The sequence below is a fragment of the Nycticebus coucang genome, chromosome 9, assembly GCF_027406575.1.
Source record: "Nycticebus coucang isolate mNycCou1 chromosome 9, mNycCou1.pri, whole genome shotgun sequence".
In the NCBI taxonomy this organism is placed as follows: Eukaryota; Metazoa; Chordata; class Mammalia; order Primates; family Lorisidae; genus Nycticebus; species Nycticebus coucang.
The window spans coordinates 92,885,156-92,900,697 of NC_069788.1; the positions used below are offsets into that span (position 1 = coordinate 92,885,156).

The 15,542-nt window shown below is 40.1% G+C and overlaps 1 protein-coding gene across 2 annotated transcripts in view; it reads left to right on the top strand.

Annotated features, from left to right (window-relative positions):
• Positions 1–15,542, top strand: part of PPP4R3A (protein phosphatase 4 regulatory subunit 3A) — a 58,351-nt gene that overhangs the window by 17,004 nt on the left and 25,805 nt on the right. For both annotated transcript variants that reach the window (XM_053602083.1, XM_053602084.1), the window contains exons 2-4: positions 1,649–1,704; positions 8,224–8,322; positions 13,954–14,571. In XM_053602083.1, coding sequence (XP_053458058.1) covers positions 1,649–1,704; positions 8,224–8,322; positions 13,954–14,571 — 773 coding nt within the window. The remainder of the gene's footprint in view (positions 1–1,648; positions 1,705–8,223; positions 8,323–13,953; positions 14,572–15,542) is intronic.

The following is a 15,542-nucleotide window of genomic DNA, read 5'->3' on the forward strand; positions in this document are numbered from 1 at the left end:
AAAGGGGGTGCGGCGCCTGTGGCTCAGTCAGTAAGGCACCGGCCCCATATACCGAGGGTGGCGGGTTCAAACCCGGCCCCGGCCGAACTGCAACCAAAAAAATATCCAGGCGTTGTGGCAGGCGCCTGTAGTCCCAGCTACTCGGGAGGCTGAGGCAAGAGAATCACTTAAGCCCAGGAGTTAGAGGTTGCTGTGAGCTGTGTGATGCCATGGCACTCTACCGAGGGCCATAAAGTGAAACTCTGTCTCTACAAAAAAAAAAAAAAAGAAAGAAAGAAAATGAAAGGGGAACTGGAAAATTTGTTTGATTAATCTGCCAGTATTCCAAAAAGTTGGAAAAAGAGGAAGATAGTAGAAACAAAATTTTCTCTAAAATGTGAGGCTGCTTATCTGAACCTCAATAAACCAAAACCAGTTTTTGTTTAAAAAGAGGAGGAAAAGGTTGAAGAAAATGGGGCCAGAGGGTACAGGTGGAAACAATTTTGAAGAATACTCAAGTACTTAACAGAAAGGATAAGAAACAGATTTTGAGTTAATCAGTTCACCTGTGGTAGACAGAGTACAAAGAATTTGTGGAACGCTGTTCTTGTGCATGGGATGTTCACAAATTGCATAATTACAACTTGGTAAAGGCTAATCTTTTACTATATTCAGTATTACTTACCACTGTGTATAGTGAATGTTCAGTAAATCACTAATATTGGACAGCATTATAAAATTAATTTTAACAGAATTAAGTTACATTTGGAAATGTTAAGAGCACTGTTCACAAACATCTAGTTGTTGGTTGGAATGGGTAAAGCAACTGTTAAGTGTAATATGCGAAGGTATAAAAGCTCTGTATGTAAGACAGCTACAGAGAAAATTGCTTCTTCTCGATATTTAGGGTCAGAATTTATCTTTAGATACTGCTTCCAGGTATAAACTGGAATTGGCTGATGAGGGCCTGCGAGGGGCATAATTTTATTCTTAAAATTTGTTCTTCCTCACAAAGCAGTAATTATTTTCTAGGATACTGCCAGGGAAAAGGCAAATGTGCAAATTAGCTTACTATGGGGAATAAATTATTTGAAGATAGAGAAGCATGATAATTCCTGTATTAAGGAATAGAATTACGGCTTGGCGCCCATAGCTCAGTGGTTAGGGTGCCAGCCACATACGTTTAAGCCCAAGAGTTAGAGGTTGTTGTGAGCTGTGATGCCACCACTCTACCAAGGGCGACATAAGGAGACTCTGTCTCAAAAAAATAAATTAATTAATAAATAGAATTATGAGACTTTCTGAAAGTGAGGCAGAATTGAGGATGTACTCGAATAGTGGCTTATACTTTATGTTGTTCTCTAAGTCACACAAAGATTTAAACCAGATCATCTGGCTTCACACTGTGCTGTTCCTTGTGCTGTCCATGAATTGTTAGATTTGTATTACTGTCCAGTCTTACCTCTGTTTTGTTAAAAGTAAGCATGTATAAAATAGTATTTCTTAGTTTATAAGTTACTGTATTTAAACTTGTTTTAAAAATTATTTTTCCTTAACTAAAGTTGTATGTGCATTAGATGTTAAAAAAGAAACACATATGATGTAAGGGAATATAATTTTGTTGATTTGCAGTAACATAAATGGAATGTCTTCTTTTTCTGTTTCCTAGGTTCTCTACTTTTAGAGTCCAAAATAAATCCTAACACTGCATACCAGAAACAACAGGTAAAATAGTGAAGATGTGTTTTATCTTGGATATAATCCTTTTGTTTAATTAAATGGACATTGCCATCTGATTCCTTAACAATGAAAAAATCAGAGCAGGTTACTCTTCTAACTTTAAAATAGGATTTCTGCCAATTTTTATAGTGTTTAATGCAGTATTCTTTTTTATTTTTTGAGACAGTCTCACTTTGTCACCCTTGGTAGAGTGCTGTGGTGTAATAGCTCACAACAACCTCAAACTCTTGGGCTCAAGTGATTCTTTTGCCTCAGCCTCCTGAGTTGCAGGGACCATACGTGCCCGCCACAACACCTGGCTTTTTTTTTAAATTTTTTTGAGATAGTTTCACTGTGTCACCCTTGGTAGACTACTGTGGCGTCACAGCTCACAGCAACCTCCAAACTCTTGGGCTTAAGCGATTCTCTTGCCTCAGCCTCCCAAGTAGCTGGGACTACAGGTGCCTGCTACAATGCCCAGCTATTTTTTTGGTTGCAGTTGTCATTGTTGTTTAGCAGGCCTGGGCCAGGCTCGAATCCCCCAACTTCGGTGTATGTGGCCAGTGTCCTACCTACTGAGCTACGAGCGCCAAGCCTTTTTTGTTGTTGTTATTTTTTAAATTGTAGTTGTCGTTGTTTAGCAGGTCCATGTCAGGCTCAAACTCACCAGCCCTGGTATATGTGGCTGGCGCACTAACCACTGAACTATGGGTACCAAGCTATCACCCAACTGTTTTTTTTTTTTTGTTTGTTTGTTTTTTTGATTAAATCATAGCTGTGTACATAAATGCAATCAGCTCGACTATTTTTAGAGGCGAGGTCTCTCTCTGGCTCAGGCTGGTCTCGAACCTGTCTCAGGGCAGTCCATCCACCTCGGCCTCCCAGAGTGCTACACTGGAGCTGGCGAGTTTGAGCCTGGTGTGAGCCACTGCGCTGAGCCGCTGCACTGGGCCCTAATGCAGTAATTTTTTCTGTTTTTTTGGACAGAGTCTCACTATGTCTGCCCTCCATAGAGTGCTATGGCCTCACAGCTCACAGCAACCTCATAAAGTCTTGGGCTTAAGCGATTCTCTTGCCTTAGCTTCCCAAGTAGCTGGGACTATAGGCTCCCACCACACTGCCCAGCTATTTTTTTTTTGTTGCAGTTGTCATTGTTTGGTAGGCCCAGGCCAGGTTCAAACCCACCAGCCCCAGTGTATGTGGCTGGTGCCCTAGGCGCTGAACTATAGGCCCAGAGCCAGTAGTTTTCATTTTCTAAAAAAAGATTACCTCCTCAAGTTAACCTGAGTTTGTGTTCCAGGTATTCTAGCAACTGAGCCCTAAAGTTTCCTTATAAACTACAGAAAAAAAGCGACCATTGATGTGCTGATTAGTACTGATTCACATTATCATCAAATGGTTTTATTCAGTACACACAAGGTATATTGAGTTTTCTGCACAGCCAATGAAATTAATACTAGTTCTCTTATTACCTTGAAAATGCAGATACAAGATATTAACAATGTTTTCATAAATAAAGTACTTTGCTTCATCAATTTCTGTTAAAATACACTAGGAAGAAATTAGTATTGGTTTTATTTTGCCCATTAGATGATACCTAAAGATTGTGATTTGACAGCACATAGGTCGTAGATAGGCAAGCTGGTATTCTTAAATTTAATTAGTGGTGATTTGTCTACCAACATTCATACAATATAAAATATTTTCAACTAGGTGCAGTGGCTCACACCTGTAATCCTAGCACTTTGGGAAGCCAAAGCCGGAGGGATCACTTGAGGCCAGGTGTTTGAGACTACCCTAGGCTACATAGTGAGATCTTATGTCTACAAAATAAATTTTTTTTATTCTTTTTTTTTTTTTTTTTTGGCAGTTCTTGACCAGGGCTGGGTTTGAACCCACCACCTCCGGCATATGGGACCGGCTCCTTATACCCCTTTGAGCCACAGGCGCCGCCCTACAAAATAAATTTTTTTTTTTTTTTTTTTTTTGTAGAGACAGAGTCTCACTTTATGGCCCTTGGTAGAGTGCCATGGCCTCACACAGCTCACAGCAACCTCCAACTCCTGGGCTTAGGCGAATTCTCTTGCCTCAGCCTCCTGAGTAGCTGGGACTACAGGCGCCAGCCACAAGGCCCGGCTATTTTTTGGTTGCAGTTTGGCCGGGGCTGGGTTTGAACCCGCCACCCTCGGTATATGGGGCTGGCGCCTTACCGACTGAGCCACAGGCGCTGTCCTACAAAATAAATTTTTAAAAATAGCCAGGTATAGGTTGGCGCCTGTGGCTCAGTGGGTAGGGTGCTGGCCCCATATATTGAGGGTGGCAGGTTCAAACCCGGCCTCAGGGAAACTGCAACAAAAAATAGCCAGGCATTGTGGCAGGTGCCTGTAGTCCCAGCTACTCAGGAGGCTGAGGCAAGAGAATCGCCTAAGCCCCGGAGATGGAGGTTGCTGTGAGCTGTGAAGCTACAGCACTCTACCGAGAGCGATAAAAGTCTGTCTCTAGGGCGGCGCCTGTGGCTCAAGGAGTAGGGCGCTGGTCCCATATGCCGGAGGTGGCGGGTTCAAACCCAGCCCTGGCCAAAAACTACAAAAAAAAAAAAAAAAAGTCTGTCTCTAAAAAAAGAAAATAGCCAGCTATAATGCACATGCTTTTGGGGGGTTGAAGGCAGGAAGAATGCTTTGAGCCCATGAGTTCAAGGCTGCAGTGAGCTATAATGTCACCACTGCCCTGCAGCCTAGGGTGACAGTGACACCTTACCTTAAAATCTTTTTTTTTCCTTGATAGTTTTATCATCTGTTAAGCACTTTAAGGCATTTGGTGTTGTTAAGAAAACTTTCAGGTTTGACTAAATAGCTAGAGACTAGAATATTTGACCTTGATCTTCCATACTTAACTGTATTTCATTCATATTTTGACGTTTTTGTCAGCTGAAGAGTAAAAACACATCCTAAGAAAAAAGAAAAGTAGAGCCTATTTTGAGTGCGAATGAACGAATTCCTATGTCTCCACCTATAGGTTGCAGGATGATAAACAAGATGATTTGGTGAAAATTAGGCTCTTCATGCCCAGCATGGTGGCTCACGCCTATAATCCTAGTACTCAGGGAGGCTGAGGCAGGTGGATTTCCTGAGCCCACAGGTTCCAAATCAGCCTGAGCAAGAGTAAGACCCCATCTCAAAAAATAGCTGGTGGGCTTTGTGCCAGCCACATTATCACCACGATTGGCGGGTTCAAACCTAGCCCGGGCCTGTCAAATAACAATGACAATAATAACAACAACAAAACAGCCGGGTGTTGTGGATGGCGCTGTAGGCACAGCTACTTGGGAGGCTGAGGCAAGAGAATCACTTAAGCCCAAGAGGTGAGGTTGCCGTGAGCTGTGATGCCATGGCACTCTACTGAGGGTGACATAGTGAAACTGTCCCCCCCCCCCCAAAAAAAAAAAAACACAAAAAAACAGTATCTAGGTGTTGTGGTGGGTGCCTGTAGTCCCTGCTGCTTGTGAGGCTGAGGCAGGAGAATCCCTTGAGCCCTAGAGTTTAAGGTTGCTGTGAGCAATGATGCCATGGCATTCTACTCAGGGCAGCAAAGTGAGACTCTGTCTCAAAGAAAAAAAAAGAAAGAAAAGAAAAGAAAATTAGACCCTTAAAGGGAGACGAGCAATTTCTTTTTCTTTTTCTTTTTCTTTTTTTTTTTTTTTTTAATGAAACACATTTTTTTTTTATTTTTTAGCAGTTTCTAAGATTTTTCAAACTTGTAAATTTGTCAAATGAGTAATTAAGATTATATATCTGACTTCATCCTGATTTAAGTATTAGCACCCAAATGATCTGGATATTCATTGTAGGTCAGCAATTGCTTATAATTGTGTTAAATTTATTACTAATGTAAGAAAGGCTTTAGACTTACTCTCATGGTCTTTATTTCACTTATATTTGTAAATATCAGAATTTTAGGAGCCTTTTAATTTGGGCAAATTGTCCCCCTTTTTCCTGAGACTTTCCTTTAACCTTAGTCCTATCACCAACAAATGGTACTTAGATTATCATTAATTTTCATAACTGTATGTATCATTCCCATTGTAAAGGTGATGAAACTGAGGCCTCGCTCTGTTGCCCCGGAGTGCCATGCCATCATTATAGCTCACAGTAGCAACCTCAAACTCTTGGGAGCAATTCTTTGGCCTCAGCCTCCCCAGGTACCTGGGACTACAGGCTCTCTCTATAACTCCTGGCTAGTTTTTTCTATTTTTAGCAGAGATGAGTTCTCACTCTTGCTCAGACTGGTCTTGAATTCCTGAGCTCAAAGGATCTCCTGTGTTGGCCTCCCAGAGTGCTGAGATTACAGGCATCAGCCTCCATGCCTAGCCTAAATTTGTAATTTTAATTTATTTTAAGAGGAAGAGTCTTGCTATGTTGCCCTGGCTAGAGTGCAGTGATTATTTACAGGCACAATCACAGCACACTATAGCCTCAAACTCTTGGCCTCAACCCATCCTCCTGCCTCAGCCTCCTGACTAGCTAACACTATAGGTCTACAAAATGGTGCCAAGCTTAGACAAATTTTTAAATATGGGATCCATTTGTTCACTGCAAGAATTGTCCTAGCTAGTGAAAAGGATTAGAAACTACTACAGTAGGTTAGGCTCCTTTTGCTCAGTGGTTAAAATGCAGCCCTATGTACCAGAGATGGTGGGTTCGAACTCAGCCTGGGCCTCCTTAACCAACCAACCAATAAATAAATAAATGAAAAAAAAAATACTATAATAAAATGATAGATCCTTTAAGGTACCTTAAAGATAGTCTAATCATATTTTCATATTGTTTTTAATTTTATTTATTTATTTATTTAGAGACAGAGTCTCGCTTTATTGCCCTTAGTAGAATGCCGTGGCATCACAGCTCACAGCAACCTCCAGCTCCTGGGCTTAGGCGATTCTCTTGCCTCAGCCTCCCAAGTAACTGGGCCTACAGGCACCTGCCACAGCGCCCAGCTATTTTTTTGTTGCAGTTTGGCTGGGGTCGGGTTCGAACCTGCCACCCTCGGTATATGGGGCTGGCGCCCTACTCACTGAGCCATAGGTGTCACCCATATATATATTTTTTAAATACAGGAACCTTTTATCATTCTAGGGGATACCCAGCCAGCCTTTGCATGGCTCCTTTTTGTTACTTATTAGACAAATTGAATTTTTTTTCTTTATATTGTGATGAGAAATCCATCTCAGTTCTATTCTCCTAATGTCTTCCCTTTGGTCCAGCTTGAAAAAAATATTGACAGCCCTTTAGATTTTGAAGATAGCTGTTAAAAACTTTCCCTAAGGGTGGCACCTGTGGCCCAAAGGAGTGGGGTGCCGGCCCCATATACCGGAGGTGGTGGGTTCAAACCCGGCCCCTGCAAAAAACTGCAAAAAAAAAAAAAAAAACTTTCCCTAATACCATTCAACATTTGTCGTATGAAGCGATCCATATACCCTTGTCAGTAAGCGGGCCCTTTTGGTTGATTGCTATGAAACAGTGTATATGTTTAATTATAGGCAGATCGTTTTAAAGTGCATTTTGGACCCTATAAATCAGTGGTTCTCAACCTTCTTAATGCCGTGATCCTTTAATACAGTTCCTCATGTTGTGGTGACCCCCAACCATAAAATTACTTTCCTTGCTACTTCATAACTGTAATTTTGTTACTGTTATGAATCGTAATGTAAACATCTCATATGCAGGATGATCTTAGGCGACCCCTGTGAAAGCTGTGAAAGGGTTGTTCGACTCCCAAAGGGGTTGCGACCCACAGGTTGAGAACCACTGCTATAAATATTTTTAATATACCATGCATCTGGGAATAAGGTAGTCTCAGTATTGTATGTAATGTCCTGCTAAAATTACATCTTAATTAAAACTATTGAACTGTTTATTAAACCTATTATCATTTGAAAAAGAAAGTTCTGCCTGAATAGAAGTGAAAGGTAGGTGTTAGGAGTTTGCTGCTGCTTCAACCATAGTATGTTAGTGAAAATTAAAAACAAAAACCTTGGTCCAGACAAGTTTATCCAATATACTGCAAATTCATCCAATAATTTCAAGAGCTTCATGGACTTCAGAAGCGCCAGGAAAAGAACATATGCTAACAGTAGAAGGAAGAGAGAAAGAGTTAAATTAATCCTATCCATCAAACATGCCCTTAGTTACTAATAGACTTCCTCTTTCACAGTTTTAAAGAGAGCATAAATGTTTCATTTGTTACTTTTAGTAGGTAAGAATTGTGTACTTACTTTGTAATGCTTTATCTATATTGGTTAAACTTAACTTTAAGGAAAACACTGTTTTCATTTTGTAGATTGGGCAAAATATAGTATAAAAAGGCATTGATTTAAAGGGAGGGGCACTGGTAATATCAGTACGTAATTCAAAAAAAAAAAAAAGAGTGCTGTTCTCAGTTCCTGTTGCTTCGTTCATTTGATTTATACTTTGAAGTAATTTGTGATAACGTATGTTAATCATTCAGACTCCTTTTTTGTCTCCAAAGGACACTCTGATTGTGTGGTCTGAAGCAGAAAATTATGACTTGGCCCTTAGCTTTCAAGAAAAAGCTGGATGTGATGAAATTTGGGAGAAAATATGTCAGGTAATTTTAACCTTTTCTTATTTTTTTTTTGGGGGGGCGGTTTGGCCGGGGCTAGGTTTGAACCCGCCACCTCCGGCATATGGGACCAGCGCCCTACTCCTTGAGCCACAGGCGCCACCCATGTCAGGTAATTTTAAATACAGAAAATAAACATGTTCTCTTTAAGTATTATGGATTTTGCTGTGATTTTTCAGCCAATGTTCAATAATTAAAAAAAATTTCATATAGATTTTAAAAGATCTATAAAAAGCTGTGTCTATGAAAAGCTTGATTTAAAGGAAGTTATAATTTATCGTCACCATACTATCTAGCCCAGACCTTTGCTGAACGCTCAATGTTCTATATTAAGCATTCTCTCTTTTTAATGTTGCTCCTTTGTTCCTTCATTTTATTTATTTTTTCATTTTTTTCCTCGTGGTATCTTTTCTGAGAACAACTGTCTTCTTGAGAATTCCTTTGTCTGCTAGCATTTCAAACTTAATAGTTGAAAACCTAGTATAATCATCTCACCTAGATGTATTCATTCTCTAATCTCCCCTCATCTCCAAGAATGTTTAATCATATTTATCATTTCCTCATCTCTTATATCCATTCATTCCCTCAATAATAAAGCTTATTGTTGAACCTAAATTAATGGATCTAAAGCTTAGATCCATTCACTTATCTTCATTTTCACCATTATCAGAGTTTTTTTAAGCTACCATTAGTTCTTGCCTGGTTTATTGGTTTCATCTCTACTGTTCTTCCCAAGTTAATATTACTCTTTGTTCAAAAGGGTCTTCTTGTGGCTCTTGAAATGAAAGCTACCCTGACACTAGTCTTGAGCAATAGGCTCTTGACTATCCCACCTCACCTATAAACTTGCATGTTTTTTATTCTGAAGCTTCTGTATTGACTCTAGTACCTTATTCTAGTGACATACTCTCCACAGTCTTTGCTAAATGTGCATTTTTTTTTTCCGTATGAGACAGAGTCTCACTTTGTCACCCTCAATAGAGTACAGTGGCATCACAGCTCACAGCATCCTCAAACTCTTGGGCTTAAGCAGTTCTCTTGCCTCAGCCTCCTAAGTAGCTGGGACTACAGGCACCTGCCACAGTGCCTGGATATTTTTGTGGAGATGAGGTCTTGCTCTGGCTCAGGCTGGTCTTGAACCTGTGAGCTCAGCCAATCCACCCGCCTCCCAGAGTGCTATGATTACAGCATGAGCCACCATGCCCAGCCTAATTATGTGCTTTTTTTTTTTTTTTTTTTTTTTGAGACAGAGTCTCATTTTGCTACCCTCGGTAGAGTGCTGTGGCGTCACAACTCACAGCAACCTCCAACTCCTGGGCTTAAGTGATTCTCTTGCTGGGACGACAGGTGCCCACCACAACTCCCGGCTATTTTTTGTTGCAATTGCCACTGCTGTTTTTTAGCTGGCTGGGGCTGGGTTCAAACCCGCCACCCTCAGTATATGGGGCTGGCACCCTACCCACTGAGCCACAGGTGTTGCCCTAATGTGCATTTTTTTATGCACGCCATATACTTAATTTAGGTCAACTTTTCTAGGGAAGTTTCCTGCATGTGCATATTTATTTTAGATGAAGAATAATTTTCAGATTTCTTTCTTTCTTTTTTTTTTTTTTTTTTTGAGACAGTCTCACTATGTCACCCTCTCATAGGAACCTCAAACTCTTGGACTTAAGTGATCCTCTTGCCTCAGCCTCTCAAGTAGCTGGGACTACGGGTGCCTGCCACAACACCCGGCTATGTTTTGTTGTAGTTGTCATTGTTTGGCAGGCCCAGGCTGGGTTCGAACCTACCAGCTCCAGTGTATGTAGCTGGCACCCTGGCCACTGAGCTACAGGCGCGGAGCCCAGAATTCTTAGTTTATTGGTCCTTAAACCAACAGCATGAGCATGACCTGTAAACTGACAGATATGCAAATTCTGAGACACCCCACCCTCCACCCTGTACCCCAGATTTATTGGATCAAAAATTCTTTTTTTTTTTTTTGGAGACAGAGTCTCACTTTTGTTGCCCTCAGTAGAGTACTGTGGCATCACAGCTCACAGCAACATCAAACTCTTGGGCTTAAGCAATTGATTCTCTTGCCTCAGCCTCCCAAGTAGCTGAGACTACAGGTGCCCACCACAACACCCAGCTATTAGAATTTTTTTTTTTTTTTTTGGCAGTTTTTGGCTGGGGCTGTGTTTGAACTCGCCACCTCTGGCATATGGGGCCGGTGCCCTACTCCTTTGAGCCACAGGCGCCACCCAACACCCAGCTATTTTTTGGTTGTTGTTGTCATTGTTTGGCAGGCCCAGGCTGGGTTCAAACCCACCAGCTCTGGTGTATGTGCTGATACCCTAGCCACTGAGCTACAGGTCCCGAGCCTGAATCAGAAATTCTTAGTAGGGTCTAGTAATTATGTTTTCATGAGCTTTCTAGGTCAAACTTTCTGTGCGAAGGCCAAGATAGTAAGCATTTAAGGATTTGTGGGCTATACCGTCTCAGAGCTATGCACCTCTGCTGTTGTGGTTTGAAAGTAGCCATACATAGTACATGCATGAATGGGTGTGAGTGTCTTCTAGTAAAACTTACTAACAAAGACAGGTGGCGGGGGGACAAATTTGGCTTTAGTTTGTCAGCCTCTGCTTTTGATGATGCATGATAAAGTTTGAGAACGTAACTGCAGCTTTTTTTTTTTGAGACAGTGTCAGTTTGTTCCCCTTGGCTCAAGTGATTCTCTTGCCTCAACCTCCCAAGTACGTGGGACTATAAGCGCCCAACACAGTGCCCAGCTATTTTTAGAGATGAGGTCTCAGTCTGGCTTATGCTGGTCTCAAACTCCTGAGCTCAGGCAATCTACCTGCCTTGGCCTCCCAGAGTGCTGGGATTACAGATGTGAGCCACTCATGCCTGGCCTAGCTGCAACCTTAAGAGAAGCTACCGTTTACTTGAAGCAGCAGTTTTTCCTTAATTTACAGAATTTATTTCTTCCTGTATCCTACTAAACTGTGTTTTTCATAAATTAAGCCTGTTAAGCTATCCCTTTCCTTCTCTTAAAACATGAAAGACTTAATGTTTATTACTCAGTGCCATCTTTCTTTTTACTTTTTCTTTGCTTTCTGTCCTATGATTTTTGGGGAGGAAAGGGGGTATATTTTTCTAGATTTTGTCATGTAGAGTTCTCCCACAGAGATAAAACATTAATATATTCAGGTACTGCTAAAAGCATCTGTTATTCAAACAAATCTTGTTGTCCTTCATCTTTCTGAAACAGTCTTCTCAGAACAATATTTAATCCTAACCTAGACTCAGTCTGTGTCATACGTGTCTCTCCTTTAATATTTATTGTCTGTTCTTTATCTTTCCTTGGTCTTTAGTGCCGTAAAATTTTCAGTCATTTTCACATGAGGCATGGGGTAATAGTATTTGTATGCTTTTTCATACCTAGGAATCACTGGTGGTTTTATGTTGTTCTTTCCTGTTAACTCCCCTTCAACTTTTACGTAGTTTATATTTGAGGTGTCATTTCTCAGTTACTCTTTTTGTGGTTCTGTGTTTCTCAGTTCTATTCCAGGGAAGTTATTACATTTTGCTCTCTGAGCTCTTATACATAACGTCTCTGTTTCTTGAATCCTATTGTGATCTGACAGCTAAAGGTCTTCTCCCTTACCTTTCTAGTATCCTCCTTGATAACATTGTGTTTGAATTCAAGAAGATGTCATTCTTGTTACAATAAAGGCTCTTGGGGCTGGGCGTCCATAGCACCATGGTTATGGCGCCCTCCACATGCACCAAGGGTGGCGGGTTCGAACTCAGCCGAGGCCAGCTAAACAATAACTGCAACAACAACAACAACAAAAATAATAGCTGGGCGTTGAGGCAGTTGCCTGTAATCCCAGTTACTTGGGAGGCTGAGGCAAGAGAATCACTTAACCCCAAGAGTTTGAGGTTGCTGTGATGCCAGGGCACTCTTACTGAGGGCAACATAGTGAGACTGTCTCAAAAAAAGGTGGGGGGGGGGCTCTCAGACCTTTCTTTTGATTTATGAATCAAAATCTACCATTTGAGGGGAGAGTAAAGTCATAGCTTAGATATATAAGGAGGACTTGTATAATTAACAAATCTAGAACCAACTTGAGGCCATGCCAGGTAGAAGCTGTAAATGGGCTTTGCCTACTGTTAATGGTGCTGCTCACTGAGTTGAAGTCAAGACCATATCAACTTGCAGCATATTTCAAGACAAATATTTCAGGTCATCTTTCCTTTTAGTATCCATCAACAGTATCTATAGTGCTTTTGTCATTAGCAGTTTAAGTTTTTTTGTTTTGTTTTGTTTGAGACAGAGTCTCACTTGTTGCCCTCTGTAGAGTGCTCTGGCGTCACAGATACAGCAACCTCAAACTCTTGGGCTCAAGCGATTCTCTTGTCTCAGCCTCCCAAGTAGCTGGGACTTACAGGCGCCTGCCACAGCACCCAGCTATTTTTAAAGATGAGGTCTCACTCTTGCTCAGGCTGGTGTGGAACTTGTGAGCTCAGGCAATCCACCCACCTCGGCTTCCCAGAGTGCTAGGATTATAGGCATGAGCCACAATTAGCAGTTTTAGTTTCTTGGCTATTTGTATATGGCCTAATTTTTCCATTCCTTCCCCAGTGTATTTGGCCTGTAGGACTGCTTTAGTAGTCACTGTCCCAAATTCTAGGGCCAAGGTAGCAAAAGTTGTTTCATTTCAAAATCTATCTTGATCTTTTTTAAAAAATGTATTTACTTTAAAATATATTTAATAAAAAGTTAAGTTTTTTATAATTAGAGCCCCTACAGTGATGTAGAGTTAGGCTCAATGACAGATTTTAGGACTTATGGGAGATCATGAAGACTAGAGTGTAGAAAGATTTTCTATGCTTCATTCTCTTAACGTTGAGAAGATATTCCTGGGGGGAATAGCCCTATTACATATAGGTTGCACTATGTATACGACTTCATTTTTACATAGGTGCACTTGTATTCTACTTAGTTTTTCTAAATCATGTTTTTGGGCTGCCAGTGCTTTGGTCCAAAGCTGGTGTGTTCATGTTCTTGGGCCATTGTCTCTAGAATCAGTTGTCATTAAATACCTTTATTGTTGTTTACAATAATACATATTTTCTATGACCACAGTGTTAGGATATTTGATATTTATTTGAACTTAAAGTTAATATTGAAGAGCTTGGTGGTGGCCAACCTGTAGCACAGTCCTAAGAATGTTTCTGAGGCTTGCTCCGCCCTGGACTATTGGAAAAGACAGCCAAGGAGAGATGTGAATGGATGTTTTAGCATCAGGCTTCTCTTGTTATAGGTCTGCAAGGGACTGTTTTATCAGAGTGTCAGTTTAGCCTGTTCTAGAAAATTGCTTTTGCTAGAAAACCTTATATTATGAGGAAGCTTATTCCATCTTTGAACTACCTCAACATTGGGAGCATACGTTATTTGGAGAAATGTAACTTTAAAAAGTAGGCAGTTTTTGTCAAGTATGAAAAAAAATTCTTCAACTTGGAAATTATTGTAGTTTTCTCATAACATCTCTTCTTCTATTCATCCTAGAATATGAGGTAGGTTTGCTGGTTTACATTTTGTCAGCGATTACAAATTCTTTTCCATAGGTTCAAGGGAAAGACCCTTCAGTGGACATCACTCAGGACCTTGTGGATGAATCTGAAGAAGAACGTTTCGATGATATGTCATCGCCAGGTTTAGAATTGCCATCTTGTGAATTAAGTCGTCTCGAGGAAATTGCGGAACTTGTGGCATCATCTTTACCATCCCCCCTTCGTCGTGAAAAACTTGCACTGGCACTGGAAAATGAGGGTTATATTAAAAAGCTCTTAGAGCTTTTTCATGTGTGTGAGGATTTGGAAAATATCGAAGGACTGCACCACTTGTATGAAATTATCAAAGGCATCTTCCTCTTGAATCGAACTGCTCTCTTTGAAGTTATGTTCTCTGAGGAATGTATTATGGACGTCATTGGCTGTTTAGAATATGATCCTGCTTTATCTCAGCCACGAAAACACAGGGAATTTCTAACGAAAACAGCCAAATTTAAAGAAGTGATTCCCATATCAGATCCTGAGCTAAAACAAAAAATTCATCAGACATATAGAGTTCAGTATATACAAGATATGGTTCTGCCTACCCCTTCGGTTTTTGAAGAAAACATGTTATCAACACTTCATTCCTTTATATTTTTTAATAAGGTAGAAATTGTTGGTATGTTACAGGTAAGTTAGATTCTTTTTCTTTACTTCAAAAGATACCCTACCCTACTTGATTGAGATCATTTAAAGAACTAATTGCCATTAGCAAAAATAATTTTCTCTTCTTTGTAAATACCTAAATTGAGTTTTAATTTTGTTAAAGTATAAAATTATTTTGGTGACACAGTAAGAGATTATATAATAAATATTATAAGACTAAAAGGTTGGTGGGTTTGGGGTTTTGGTGGGCAAGTTAAATCTGATAATGAAATTTAGCTTGAAGAAATTATAAGGGAGTGATTTTAATGAAATGATTAAATGTTAAATTACAGGGTTATTAATCTGAATTATCCATACAATAGAATAAATTGGAAGGCAGAGGAGAAAAAAGAGAATCCAAGAGAAATGTCTGTATTAAATAGGTTCTGGTTCTAATTGCTATTAAGTATAGAACATAAATTCTATAGAATTGATAAAAATCCCTGGTAGTGGTATAATAGAGGCCCATTTTTAGGGTCAAAAGAGGAGCAAATTCTAACTGCATGTGTCTCCACCAAAAGGCATGTTTTTTTGTAATGGGCAGGGGGGCTAAAGTAAGCTTGAGTTTCCGCTCCACTTGTCATTTAATAACTCTCAATAACTGTATGATTTGGGCAATCTTCCTAACCTCTGAAAGCTTCAGTTTCTCCATCTGAGAAATGGTGATGTTACTGCCTACCCTATAAAGTTATCTGAAGATTAAGTGGAATCATACATGTAAAGTGTTTAACGGCAATGTAGGACTTATGAGCAGTTTTTAAGTACCTATTGATGATTGCTTATTAAAAAAAATTTTATAGTATGCTTAGTCTCTTGGGTCTGTATTTTAGGATGCTTGCATCACAGTCAACCAGGGTGCAATATCATGGGTTCTGCACAAAATAGAAAATCAGTCTCTGAGAGCTGGCCAATAATTTGATTTGTAACACCTCTCAAGTTAAAGCCTCTGACTGTAT